The sequence below is a fragment of the Lichenostomus cassidix genome, unplaced genomic scaffold (assembly GCF_008360975.1).
Source record: "Lichenostomus cassidix isolate B80296 unplaced genomic scaffold, HeHo_3.0 HiC_scaffold_34, whole genome shotgun sequence".
In the NCBI taxonomy this organism is placed as follows: domain Eukaryota; kingdom Metazoa; phylum Chordata; class Aves; order Passeriformes; family Meliphagidae; genus Lichenostomus; species Lichenostomus cassidix.
Genome location: NW_028147431.1, coordinates 2,242,108 through 2,255,784, shown reverse-complemented (window position 1 = coordinate 2,255,784; position 13,677 = coordinate 2,242,108). Strand labels below are relative to the sequence as shown.

At 43.6% G+C, this 13,677-nt stretch overlaps 1 protein-coding gene across 1 annotated transcript in view; it reads left to right on the top strand.

The window, feature by feature from the left end:
* LOC146423159 (proline-, glutamic acid- and leucine-rich protein 1-like) overlaps window positions 1-13,677 on the top strand; it is a 33,215-nt gene that overhangs the window by 6,907 nt on the left and 12,631 nt on the right. Inside the window, 7 exon segments of the mRNA XM_085045081.1 lie at window positions 1,896-1,967; window positions 2,112-2,171; window positions 4,101-4,251; window positions 6,592-6,721; window positions 9,663-9,750; window positions 10,047-10,135; window positions 13,054-13,167. Coding sequence (XP_084901207.1) covers window positions 1,896-1,967; window positions 2,112-2,171; window positions 4,101-4,251; window positions 6,592-6,721; window positions 9,663-9,750; window positions 10,047-10,135; window positions 13,054-13,167 — 704 coding nt within the window.

Genomic DNA, 13,677 nt, shown 5'->3' with positions numbered 1-13,677 from the left:
GAATTGAGATTTGGGGCTAAAATGGGTCTGGGGGCTTTAAAATGGGGATAAAGTGGGTAAAAATTGGGAAAAATGGGGTAAAAATGGGAATAAATGGGGATAAATGGGGTTAAAATGGGGTTTAAGTGGGTTAAAGGAGGTGAAAATGGGGTCGAATTGGGTCTGGGGGCTGCGGGGGACACAGATCTGGGGGGATTTTTGGGGGGTTGTGGGGGTAGAAAGGGAAAAAAATGGGGTTAAAATGGGAAAAAATGGGGATAAAATGGAGATAAATGGGGTTAAAATGGGGTTTCAGTGGGTGAAAAGAGGTGAAAATGGGGTTAAATTGGGTCTGGGGGCTTCGGGGAGAAGAGATTTGGGACTGAAATGGGTCTGGGGGCTTTAAAATGGGGATAAAGTGGGTAAAAATGGGAAAAAATGGGGTGAAAATGGGGGAAAATGAGGCTAAAAGGGGATTGAAATGGGTGAAAAGAGGTGAAAATGGGGTTAAAATGGGTCTGGGGGCTTCGGGGGGCACAGATTTGGGGGTGAAAATGGGAAAAAACTGGGTGAAAATGGTAAAAATGGGGTTAAAATGGGATTTCAATGGGTTAAAGGAGGTGAAAATGGGGTTAAAGTGGGTCTGGGGGTCTGGGGGTTCAGATTTGGGGGAATTTGGGGGTTAAAATGGGTCTGGGGGCTTTGGGGGGAAGAGATTTGGGGGTTTTTTGGGAAAAAACTGGGTGAAAATGGGTAAAAATGTGGGAAAATGGGGTTAAAATGGGATTTCAATGGGTTAAAGGAGGTGAAAATGGGGATAAATTGGGTCTGGGGGCTTCGGGGGAATTGAGATTTGGGGCTGAAATGGGTCTGGGGGCTTTAAAATGGGGATAAATAAGATGAGAGTGGAAAAAATTGGGGCTAAATGGGGTTAAAATGGGTAAAAACAGGGATAAAAGGGATTAAAATGGGATTAAAATGGGACTTTAATGGGATTTTAATGGGTTTAAAAGAGGTGAAAATGGGATTAAATTGGGTCTGGGGGCTTCGGGGAGGTTGGAATTTGGGAGGTAAAATGGGTCTGGGGGCTTCAAAATGCGAAAAAAAGGGAGAAAAGTGAGAAAAATGGGAATAAAATGGGATTTCTATGGGGTTAAAATGGGTAAAAATGGATAAAAATGGGGATAAATTGGATTAAAATGGGATTTTAATGAGTTTAAATGGTGTTAAAATGGGATTAAATTGGGTCTGGGGGCTTCAGGGGAATTTTGGGGTTTTCTCCTCAGTTGGATTTGGGATCTGAACCCCAAAATTTGGGAATTTAGGGGATTTTCCCCCAAATTTGGGATCTCAACTCTGGAATTTTCGAGATTTCAGTGGAATTTCAGGGAAATTTCAGGGAAATTTTGGGATTTCTGGGAATTTTGGGATGTCAGGAATTTGGGGAGGGGTCTGGGGGGATTTGGGGTTTTCTCCCCAATTTGATTTGGGATCTGAACCCCAAAATTTTGGGATTTTGGGGGATTTTCCCCCAAATTTGGGATCTCAACTCTGGAATTTTAGTGGAATTTCAGTGGAATTTTGGGATCAATTTGGGGCAAATTTTGGGATTTCTGGGAATTTTGGGATGTCAGGAATTTGGGGAGGGGTCTGGGGGGATTTGGGGTTTTCTCCCCAGTTTGATTTGGGATCTGAACCCCAAAATTTTGGGGATTTTAGGGGATTTTCCCTCAAATTTGGGATCTCCACCCTAGAATTTTAGCAATTTCCGTGGAATTTTGGGTGGAATTTCAGGGAAATTTTGGGATTTCTGGGAATTTTGGGATGTCAGGAATTTGGGGAGGGGTCTGGGGGGATTTTGGGTTTTCTCCCCAATTTGATTTGGGATCTGAACCCCAAAATTTTGGGTTTTTCAGTGCGAAATTTCCACCCTGGAAGGAATCAAATCCTGCCTGACTTTCTATCCCAGCGCCTGCGGCTCCATGAGGGTGAGAAAAACCCCAAAAAACCCCAAAATCACCCCAAAAAACCCCAAAAAAACCCCAAAAACCCGTTTGGGGAGGGGGCTGCACCCCCAGGACCCCAAAATCTCCCAAAATTCCCCCAAATTTCTCCCAAAATTCTGTTTTTAGGGCAAACTTGCAGCTCAGTTCTTGTCCAGAATCGACAGCGACAACCCCAGGCTGCAGCAGGTGAGATTTGGGATTTTTGGGGGAAATTTTGGGGATTTTTGGGGGTTTTGGGGTCCTAAATGGATTTTGGGATGGTTTTTGGGGGATTTGGGGTGGTTTTTGGGGTGAATTTAGGGGAATTCTTGGGGTTTTTGAGGAATTTTTTTTGGATTTTGGGAGATTTTTAAGGGATTTTGGGGCATTTTTGGGGGTTTTGGGAGATTTTTTGGGGGTTTTGGGGAGATTTTTAAGGGATTTTGGGGTCCTAAATGGATTTTGGGATGGTTTTTGGGGGATTTGGGGTGGATTTGGGATGATTTTGTGGTGGTTTTTTTTGCTGATTTTTGGGGTCGGATATATTTGAATTTTAGGAAATTTTGAGGTATTTTTTTGGGGGATTTTGAGTCCCTTTGGGGCCATTTTAGGGTATTTTGGGTCACTTTCTGGGGCTTTTTGGAGCTCCTGAAAGCAATTTTAGGGTTCCTGATGCCATTTTTGGGGTCCTTGATCTCATTTTTCCCATTTTTCCCCCATTTTTCCCCAATTTTCAGTTGGCATTTGAGTTCTCTGTCCTGCTGACAGTGCTGAGAAGAAGTTTTGAATCACTTTTAGGGGATTTTGAGTAATTTTGGGGGAATTTTACGGAACTTTTGGTCACTTTGGGGGGTTTTTGAAGGTCCTGATTCCATTTTTTAGGTTGCTAACCCAATTTTTAGGTTTCTAATCCCAATTTCTGTGTCCCTAAACCCATTTTTTGCCAATTTTCAGTTGTCATTTGAGTTCCCTGTGCTGCTGCCAGCGCTGGGCAGAGATTTAGAGTCCTTTTTGGGCGATTTTGAGTCATTTTTAGGGGATTTTCAGTGATTTTCACTCCATTTCTAGTGATTCTGGGTCACTTTCTGGGGGTTTTCGAGGCTCCTGATTCCATTTTTTGGGGTTTAAATGTGATTTTTTGGCTCTCTAACCCTGTTTTTAGCTGGCCTGTGAGTGCTATGCCCTGCTGCCAGCGCTGGGCAGAGCTTTTGAGTCATTTTTGGGGCATTTCCAGTGATTCTGGGTCACTTTCTGGGGGTTTTCAAGGCTCCTGAGTCCATTTTTTGGGGTTTAAATGTGATTTTTTGGCTCTCTAACCCCATTTTCCCCATTTTTAGCTGGCCTGTGAGTGCTCTGTGCTGCTGCCAGCCCTGGGCAGAGATTTTGAGTCATTTTAGGGCATTTTCAGTGATTTTCACTCCATTTTTAGGGGTTCTGGGTCACTTTCTGGGGGTTTTCGAGGCTCCTGAGTCCATTTTTTAGGGTTTAAATGTGATTTTTTGTCTCTCTAACCCTGTTTTTAGCTGGCCTGTGATTGCTCTGTGCTGCTGCCAGTGCTGGGCAGAGCTTTTGAGTCACTTTTGGGGGATTTTGAGTCACTTTTTGGGCATTTTCAGTCACTTTTTGGCTATTCTGGGTCACTTTCTGGGGGTTTTCGAGGCTCCTGAACCCATTTTTTGGGGTTTAAATGTGATTTTTTGGCTCTCTAACCCCATTTTCCCCCGTTTTTAGCTGGCCTGTGAGTGCTACGCCCTGCTGCCAGCGCTGGGCAGAGGTTTTGAGTCATTTTTAGGGCATTTTCAGTGATTTTCACTCCATTTTTAGGGGTTCTGGGTCACTTTCTGGGGGTTTTCGAGGCTCCTGATTCCATTTTTTGGGGTTTAAATGTGATTTTTTGGCTCTCTAACTCCATTTTTCCCCATTTTCAGCTGGCCTGTGAGTGCTACGCGCTGCTGCCAGCCCTGGGCAGAGCTTTTGAGTCCTTTTTGGGAGATTTTGAGTCATTTTTAGGGGATTTTCAGTGATTTTCACTCCATTTCTAGGGGTTCTGGGTCACTTTCTGGGGGTTTTTGAAGGTCCTGAGTCCATTTTTTAGGGTTTAAATGTGATTTTTTGTCTCTCTAACCCCATTCCCAGCTGGCCTGTGAGTGCTACGCCCTGCTGCCAGCCCTGGGCAGAGGTTTCTCTCAGGGCCTGAGGCACACAGAGTGTTGGCACCAGGAGCTGCAGGGAGTGCTGGCCACGCTGCACGGCCTGCTGGCGGCGCTCTTCGAGGGCTGTGAGACTGGTGAGGGGATTTTGGGGCATTTTGGGTTATTTTGGGATGATTGGGGATGATTTTGGGTGGATTTGGGGTGAATTTGGGGAGTGCAATGACTCTGCACGGCCTGCTGGTGGCGCTGCTCGAGGGATGTGAGACTGGTGAGGGGATTTTGGGAATTTTGGGAGGATTTGGGATCATTTTGGGTCATTTTGGGATGATTTTGGGTCATTTTGGGATGATTTAAGTGGAATTTGGGGTGAATTTGGGGAGTGCAATAACTCTGCACGGCCTGCTGGCGGCGCTCTTCGAGGGATGTGAGACCGGTGAGATGATATTTTGGAAAAATTTGGGAATTTTGGGATGATTTGGGATCATTTTGGGGTCATTTTGGGTGGATTTGGGATGATTTGGGGAGTGCAATGACTCTGCACGTCCTGCTGGCGGCGCTCTTCGAGGGCTGTGAGACCGGTGAGGGGATTTTTTGGAAAATTTTGGGAATTTTGGGTCATTTTGGGATTATTTTGGGTCATTTTGGGATGATTTGGGGTGAATTTGGGGAGTGCAGTGACTCTGCACGGCCTGCTGGTGGCGCTATTGGAGTGATGTGAGACTGGTGAGGGGATTTTTGGAAAAATTTGGGAATTTTGGGGTCGTTTTTGGGGTCATTTTGGGGTGATTTTGGGTCATTTTGGGGTCATTTTGGGGTGATTTGGAGGGGATTTGGGGAGTGCAGTGACTCTGCACGGCCTGCTGGCGGCGCTCTTCAAGGGATGTGAGACTGGTGAGGGGATTTTGGGATAATTTTGGGTCATTTTGGGATGATTTTGGGTCATTTTGGGGTGATTTTGGGTGGATTTGGGGTGAATTTGGGGAGTGCAATGACACTGCACGGCCTGCTGGTGGCGCTGCTTGAGAGAATGTGAGACCAGTGAGGGGATTTTGAGGCATTTTTGGGAATTTTTGGGTCATTTTGGGTGGATTTTGGGGTGATGTAGGGGAGATTTGGGGTTTTGGGTGGTTTTGGGCTGATTTTGGGGAATTTCTGGGTGAATCGGTGAATTTTGTAGTGAATTTGAGAGTAAATTGTACATAAATTTAGGTTGAATTTAGTCTGAATTTGGGGTGTTTTTGGGTGATTTTTGGGGTGTTTTTGGGGTGAATTTTGGGCTGATTTTTGGGGAATTTCAGGATAAATTATTGGTAAATTATACACTGAATTTAGTCTGAATTTGGGGTGTTTTTGGGGTGATTTTTGGGGTGATTTTTGGGCTGAATGTTGAGTGTTTTTGGGCTGATTTTTGGCTGTTTTTGGGCTGATTTTTGGGCTGATTTTTGGGATAAATTGTTGGTGAATTTTACAGTAAATTTAAGGATAAATTTGTAGCTGAATTTAGTCTGAATTTGGGGTGAATTTGGGGTGATTTTGGGCTGATTTGGTGTGAATTTTGTGTGTTTTTGGGGAATTCTTGGACAAATTGTTGGCGAATTTTACAGTGAATTTAGAGATAAATTGTAGCTGAATTTGGGGTGTTTTTGGGCTGATTTTTGGGGTGAATTTGGGGTGGTTTTGGTGTGATTTTGGGCTGATTTTTGGGGTGTTTTGGGTGTTTTTGGGCTGATTTTGGGGAATTTTTGGACGAATTGTTGGTGAATTTTACAGAGAATTTAGAGATAAATTACAGCTGAATTCAGCATAATTTTAGTCTGAATTTGGGCTGATTTTTGGGGTGTTTTTAGGGTGTTTTTGGGCTGATTTTGGGGTGTTTCTGGGTGTTTTTGGGGGTGAATTTTGGGCTGATTTTGGGGAATTTCAGGATCAAGTGTTGGTAAATTATACAATAAATTTGGGGTGGTTTTGGGGTGAATTTGGGCTGATTTTTCGGGTGATTTTGGGTGTTTTTGGGCTGATTTTTGGGCTGATTTTTGGGGTGTTTTTGGGCTGATTTTTGGGGTGATTTGGGGTGTTTTTGGGGTGATTTTTGGGGTGATTTTTGGGCTGAATGTTGAGTGTTTTTGGGCTGATTTTGGGTGTTTTTGGGGCTGATTTTGGGGTGTTTTTGGGATGAATTGTTGGTGAATTTTACAGTAAATTTAAGGATAAATTGTAGCTGAATTTAGTCTGAATTTGGGGTGAATTTGGGGTGATTTTGGCTGATTTTTGGGCTGGTTTTGGGTGTTTTTGGGGCTGATTTTTGGGGTGATTTTGGGCTGATTTGGTGTGAATTTTGTGTGTTTTTGGGGAATTCTTGGACAAATTGTTGGCGAATTTTACAGTGAATTTAGAGATAAATTGTAGCTGAATTTGGGATGAATTTGGGGTGGTTTTGGGCTGATTTTTGGGGTATTTTGGGTGTTTCTGTGCAGACCCTCTGCCCTACGAGGGCCCAGGCGTGGAGCTGCTGCTTCCCCCAGCGCAGGACGGAGATGCTGCAGCAGTTCTGACCCTGAATTCCAGATTTTCGGGACTCTGCAAGGTCCTCAAGCTGCTCCTGAGGTACCAAAACCCACTGAATTTACCCCAAAATCCCCCTGAGCCCAAAAACCCAAAAATCCCCATGAAAATCTGACCCAAAATGCCCAAAAATCTACCCAAAAACCCCAAAACCCACCCTAAAACTCCAAAATTCACCCCAAAATCAACCCCAAAAAATCCCCAAATTCACCCCAAAAATCCCAACATTCACCCCAAAATCCTAAAATAAAAAAAAAATCCCAAAATTCCCATCAAAATTTGACCCAAAATGCCCAAAATTGGCCCCAAAATCCCTCTGGGAGTTCTGACCCTAAACTCCAGATTTTCGGGGCTCTGCAAGGTCCTCAAGCTGCTCCTGAGGTACCAAAATCCATGGAATTTACCCCAAAATCCTCAAATCCCCAAAAACCCAAAAATCCCCATGAAAATCGGATATAAAACACCCAAAATCCAATCAAAAAACCTCAAAATCCACCCAAAAATCAACCCCAATAAGCCCCAAATTCACCCCTGAAAAATCCCAAAATTCACCCCAAAATCCTAAATGAAAAAAGAACCCAAAAATTCCTGTCAAAATCTCACCCAAAACACCCCAAATCCACCCCAAAATCCACCCCAGGATCCCAAAACCGCCATAATTAGCCCCAAAATCCTAAAATAAAAAAAAAATCCCAAAATTCCCATCAAAATCTGACCCAAAATACCCAAAATTCACCCCAAAATCCTCCCCAGGATCCCAAAATACCACCCAAAATCCACCCTAAAAACCCCAAAATTCACCCCAAAATCAACCCAAAAAGCCCCAAATCCACCCCAAAAATCCCAAAATTCATCCTAAAATCCCACAGATCCCAAAAACCTCCAAAATTCCTATGAAAATTGGACCCAAAATGCCCAAAATCCCCCCTAGGATCCCAAAAACCCCATAATTCACTCCAAAAATCCCAAAATCCACACAAAAAATGCTGAAATTCACCCCAAAATCCTCAAATCCCCAAAAACCCCAAAATCCCCATTAAAATGGGATATAAAAGTTCCAAAATCCACCCCAAAAACCCCAAAATCCACCCAAAAACCCCAAAATTCACCCCAAAATCAACCCCAAAAAGCCCCAAATTCACCCTGAAAATCCCAAAATTCTCCCCAGAATCCTGAAATAAAAAAAAAATTCCAAAATTCCCATCAAAATTGGCCCCAAAATGCCCAAAATCCACCCAAAAATCCACACCAAAATTGTAAAATTCACCCCAAAATTCACCCCAAAATCCCCAAAATTCACCCCAAAACTTTCCAGATCCCAAAAACCCCAAAGTCCACCAGAGAAATCCTAAAAATTAATCCAAAAATCCCAAAAATTGCTCCAAAAATCCCCAAATTTACTCCAAAAATCCTGAAATTTACTCCAAAAATCCCCAAATTTAGCCCAAAAATCCCCAAAATTTAGCCCAAAAGTCCCAAAATTTAGCCCAAAAGTCCCAAAAATTGGTCCAAAAATCCCAAAAATTGCTCCAAAAACCCCAAAATTTAGCCCAAAAATCCCAAAAATTGCTCCAAAAATTGCTCCAAAAAATCCCAAAATTTACTCCAAAAATCCCAAAATTACTCCAAAAATACCAAAATTTAGCCCAAAAGTCCCAACATTTAGCCCAAAATCTACCCCAAAACGTCTCCCAGTCCCTCCCAGTTCAAACCAGTCCATCCCAGTCTCTCCCAGTTCCATCCCAGTCCATCCCAGTCCCTCCCAGTTCCCTCCCAGTCCATTCCCAGTACAAACCAGTTCATTTTCTCCATTCCCAGTAAGGATTTCGTGGCTCCAGTCACAGTCCCAGTCCATCCCAGTTCCATCCCAGTTCATCCCAGTCCATCCCAGTCCATTCCCAGTCCATTCCCAGTCCATCCCAGTCCATCCCAGTACAAACCAGTTCAATTTCTCCATTCCCAGTAAGGATTTCGTGGCTCCAGTCACAGTCCCAGTCCATCCCAGTCCATCCCAATCCCTCCCAGTCCATCCCAGTTCCCTCCCAGTCCATCCCAGTCCATCCCAGTTCCCTCCCAGTTCAATCCCAGTCCATCCCAGTCCATCCCAGTCCATCCCAGTTCCCTCCCAGTTCAATCCCAGTCCATCCCAGTCCATCCCAGTCCCTCCCAGTTCAAACCAGTCCCTCCCAGTCCCTCCCAGTCCATTCCCAGTACAAACCAGTTCAATTTCTCCATTCCCAGTAAGGATTTCGTGGCTCCAGTCACAGTCCCAGTTCATTCCCAGTCCATCCCAGTCCCTCCCAGTCCATCCCAATCCCTCCCAGTCCCTCCCAGTCCATTCCCAGTACAAACCAGTACAAACCAGTTCGGATTTTTTGTTCCCAGTAAGGATTTCGTGGCTCCAGTCACAGTCCCAGTTCATCCCAGTCCATCCCAGTCCATCCCAGTCCCTCCCAGTCCATTCCCAGTCCCTCCCAGTACAAACCAGTTCAATTTCTCCATTCCCAGTAAGGATTTCGTGGCTCCAGTCACAGTCCCAGTCCCTCCCAGTCCATTCCCAGTCCATCCCAGTCCATTCCCAGTACAAACCAGTACAAACCAGTACAAACCAGTAACAAATCTCCATTCCCAGTAAGGATTTCGTGGCTCCAGTCACAGTCCCAGTTCATCCCAGTCCAATCCCAGTTCCATCCCAGTACAAACCAGTTCAATTTCTCCATTCCCAGTAAGGATTTCGTGGCTCCAGTCACAGTCCCAGTTCCATCCCAGTCCCTCCCAGTCCATTCCCAGTACAAACCAGTACAAACCAGTTCATTTTTTCTGTTCCCAGTAAGGATTTCGTGGCTCCAGTCACAGTCCCAGTCCATCCCAGTCTGTCCCAGTCCATCCCAGTTCCCTCCCAGTTCATCCCAGTCCATCCCAGTCCCTCCCAGTCCCTCCCAGTCCATCCCAGTACAAACCAGTTCATTTTCTCCATTCCCAGTAAGGATTTCGTGGCTCCAGTCACAGTCCCAGTTCAGGACATTCTGGATTTCGTCTGCAGAGCTCTGAACGTCACCAACAAGAACCTGGTGAGTCAAAAACCCCAAAGTTCTTTGGTTTTTCCCTTTTTTTCCATCCATACTGGTTTATACTGGTCCATACTGGTCTATACTGGTTTATACTGGTTTATACTGGTATTTTTCTCTCCCACCTCTAAAGAATTTCTTTTGTTTTTTCCTGGTTTTAGTGGTTTTTGTCTGTTTTTTATTCATTTTTTCTGTTTTTTTTTGGTCCATACTGGTCCATACTGGTCCATACTGGTTTATACTGGTCCATACTGGTTTATACTGGTCCATACTGGTTTATACTGGTATTTTCCCCCCAGAGCTGGTTCGGGGAAGGTCCCCTGAGGGCTTTGCTGCTGCCCCAGGTGCACCTGGAGGTGCTGGAGGTGCTGGGAGCTCTCATTGCCGCGTGAGTGTTTGTACTGGTTTGTACTGGTTTATACTGGTTTATACTGGGAGGGACTGGGAATTGATCTGGATTGAACTGGGATGGACTGGGATTGAACTGGTTTGTACTGGGAGGGACTGGGATGGACTGGGAGGGACTGGGAATCGATTTGGATTGAACTGGGATGGACTGGGATTGAACTGGTTTGTACTGGGAGGGACTGGGATGGACTGGGAGGGACTGGGAATCGATTTGGATTGAACTGGGATGGACTGGGAGGGACTGGGAGGTGCTGGGAGCTCTCATTGCCGCGTGAGTGTTTGTACTGGTTTATACTGGTTTGTACTGGTTTATACTGGGAGGGACTGGGAGGGACTGGGATGGACTGGGATGGATTGGGAATTGGTTTGGATTGAACTGGGAGTTAACTGGGATGGACTGGGAGGTGCTGGGAGCTCTCATTGCCGCGTGAGTCAAACTGGTTTATACTGGTTTGTACTGGTTTGGACTGGGAGAGACTGGGATGAACTGGGATGGAACTGGGAGGGACTGGGATGGAACTGGGAATGAACTGGGATGGACTGGGATGAACTGGTTTATACTGGGAATGAACTGGGAACAGACTGGGATTGCTCAGAGAATTCCAGGTGGATTTTGGGGAATTTTCAGGTGAATTTTGGGAATTCTGAGGGAATTTTGGGAATTTTCAGGTGAATTTTGGGGAATTTTCAGGTGAATTTTCGGGAATTCTGAGGGAATTTTGGGAATTTTCAGGTGAATTTTTGGGAATTTTCAGGTGAATTTTTGGGAATTTTCAGGTGAATTTTTGGGGAATTTTTGGGTGAATTTTGGGGAATTTTCAGGTGAATTTTGGGAATTCTGAGGGAATTTTGGGAATTTTAAATGGAATTTTGGGAATTTTCAGGTGAATTTTGGGAATTTTCAGGTGAATTTTGGGAATTCTGAGTGGATTTTTGGGGTTTCAAGTGGAATTTTGGGAATTCTAAATGGATTTTTGGGAATTCTGATGGATTTTGGTCATTTCTGAGCAGATTTTTTGGGGATTTTTTTCCAATTTTCAGGAATTTTGGTATCCAGGTGGATTTTAGGGAATTTCATGTTAATTTTTTAAGGAATTTTAATGGAATTTTGGCTGATTTTCTCTCCTGGGGTGGATTTTGGTCATTTCTGAGCAGATTTTTTTGGGGATTTTTTTGGTTTTTCAGGAATTTTCAGATTTGGGTACATTTCAGACAATTCCAGGTGGATTTTTTTGGGAATTCTGATGGATTTTGGTCATTTCTGAGCAAATTTTTTGGGGATTTTTTAGGTTTTTCAGAGATTTTCAGGATTGACTACATTTGAGGGATTTCTGGGTTAATTTTTTCGGGAATTCTGGTGGATTTTGGTCGTTTCTGGGCAGATTTTGGTCATTTCTGAGCAGATTTTTTTGGGGATTTTCAGGGATTTTTGCAGATTTCCAGATCCAGGTGGATTTTATGGGTTTCTGGGTTCATTTTTTTGGGAATTCTGATGGATTTGGGTTGATTTTGGTGATTTCTGGGTGGATTTTTCTCATTTTTGAGTGGATTTTTTTGGGATTTTTGTGGTTTTTCAGGGATTTTGGTATCCAGGTGGATTTTAGGGATTTCTGGATTCATTTTTTCAGGAATTCTGATGGATTTTGGTGATTTCTGGGCAGATTTTGGTCATTTCTGAGTAGATTTTTTTGGGGATTTTTGGGAATTTTCAGGAATTCTCAGAATTGACTCAATTTCAGGGATTTCTGGATTCATTTTTTTGGCAATTCTGGTAGATTTTGGTCATTTCTGGGCAGATTTTGGTCATTTCTGAGCAGATTTTTTGGGGGATTTTTGGGGATTTCTGCAGATTTTTGGATCCAGGTGGATTTTATGGATTTCTGGGTTAATTTTTTGGGGGATTTTCGTGGATTTTTCCCTGATTTTTCCAGGTGTGGAGCTCAGCTGGTCCGCTGGGGTTGATTTTGGTCATTTCTGAGCAGATTTTGGTCATTTCTGAGCAGATTTTTTGGGGATTTTCAGGGATTTTTGCAGATTTCTGGATCCAGGTAGATTTTATGGATTTCTGGGTTCATTTTTTTAGGAATTCTGATGGATTTGGGTTGATTTTGGTGATTTCTGGGTGGATTTTTCTCATTTCTGAGTGGATTTTTTGGGGATTTTTGTGGTTTTTCAGGGATTTTGGTATCCAGGTGGATTTTAGGGATTTCTGGATTCATTCTTTCAGGAATTCTGATGGATTTTGGTCATTTCTAGGCAGATTTTGGTCATTTCTGAACAGATTTTTTTGGGGATTTTTTGGGGATTTTCACGAATTCTCAGAATTGACTAAATTTCAGGGATTCCTGGGTTCATTTTTTTGGGAATTCTGGTAGATTTTGGTCATTTCTGAGCAGATTTTTTTGGGATTTTTTAGGTTTTTCAGGGATTTTCAGGATTAGGTACATTTTATGGATTTCTGGGTTAATTTTTTTTGATTTTTAATGAAAATTTCCCTGATTTTTCCAGGTGTGGAGCTCAGCTGGTCCGCTGGGGTTGATTTTGGTCATTTCTGGGCAGATTTTGGTCATTTCTGAGCAGATTTTTTAGGGATTTTCAGGGATTTTTGCAGATTTCCAGATCCAGGTGGATTTTATGGATTTCTGGGTTAATTTTTTTTTTATTTTTAATGAAAATTTCCCTGATTTTTGCAGGTGTGGAGCCAGGCTGGTCCGCTGGGGTTGATTTTGGTCATTTCTGAGCAGATTTTGGTCATTTCTGGGCAGATTTTGGACATTTCTGAGCAGATTTTTTTGGGGATTTTCAGGGATTTTTGCAGATTTCCGGATCCAGGTGGATTTTATGGATTTTTGGGTTAATTTTTTTTGGGATTTTCATGGATTTTTCCCTTTTTTGCAGGTGTGGAGCCAGGCTGGTCCGCTGGGGTTCTCTCCTCTCCCGACTTTTCCCTCAAGTTCTGAATTCCTGGAGTTCAAGCAGAGAGATCCAGGCTGGCCAGGAGAGACCCTTCGGGTAGGAAAATGGGGGAAAAACAGCCAGAAATGGGAAAAAATCACAGGAAATGGGAAAAAATAGCTGGAAATGGGGAAAAAGAGTTAAAAAATGGGGAAAAAACAGCTGGAAATGGGAAAAAAATCACAGGAAATGGGGGAAAATTACCCAAAAATGGTGGAAAAACAGCTGGAAATGGGGGAAAATGGGAAGGAAATGGGGAAAAACAGACCAGAAATGGGGAAAGAGAGTCAAAAAATGGGGAAAAACACCAGGAAAGGGAGGAAAAACACATGGAAAGGGGAAAAAATGGGCAGAAAATGGGGAAAAAATGGGCAGAAAATGGGGGGAAATGGGAAGGAAATGGGGGAGAAAGAGCTGGAAATGGGAAAAATGGACAGGAAATGGGGACAAAATCACAGGAAATGGGAAAAAGAGCCAAAAAATGGGGAAAAATGGGCAGAAAATGGGGGGAAAACAGCTGGAAATGGGAAAAAACCAGAGGAAACGAGACCAAAATCCCCTTTTTGG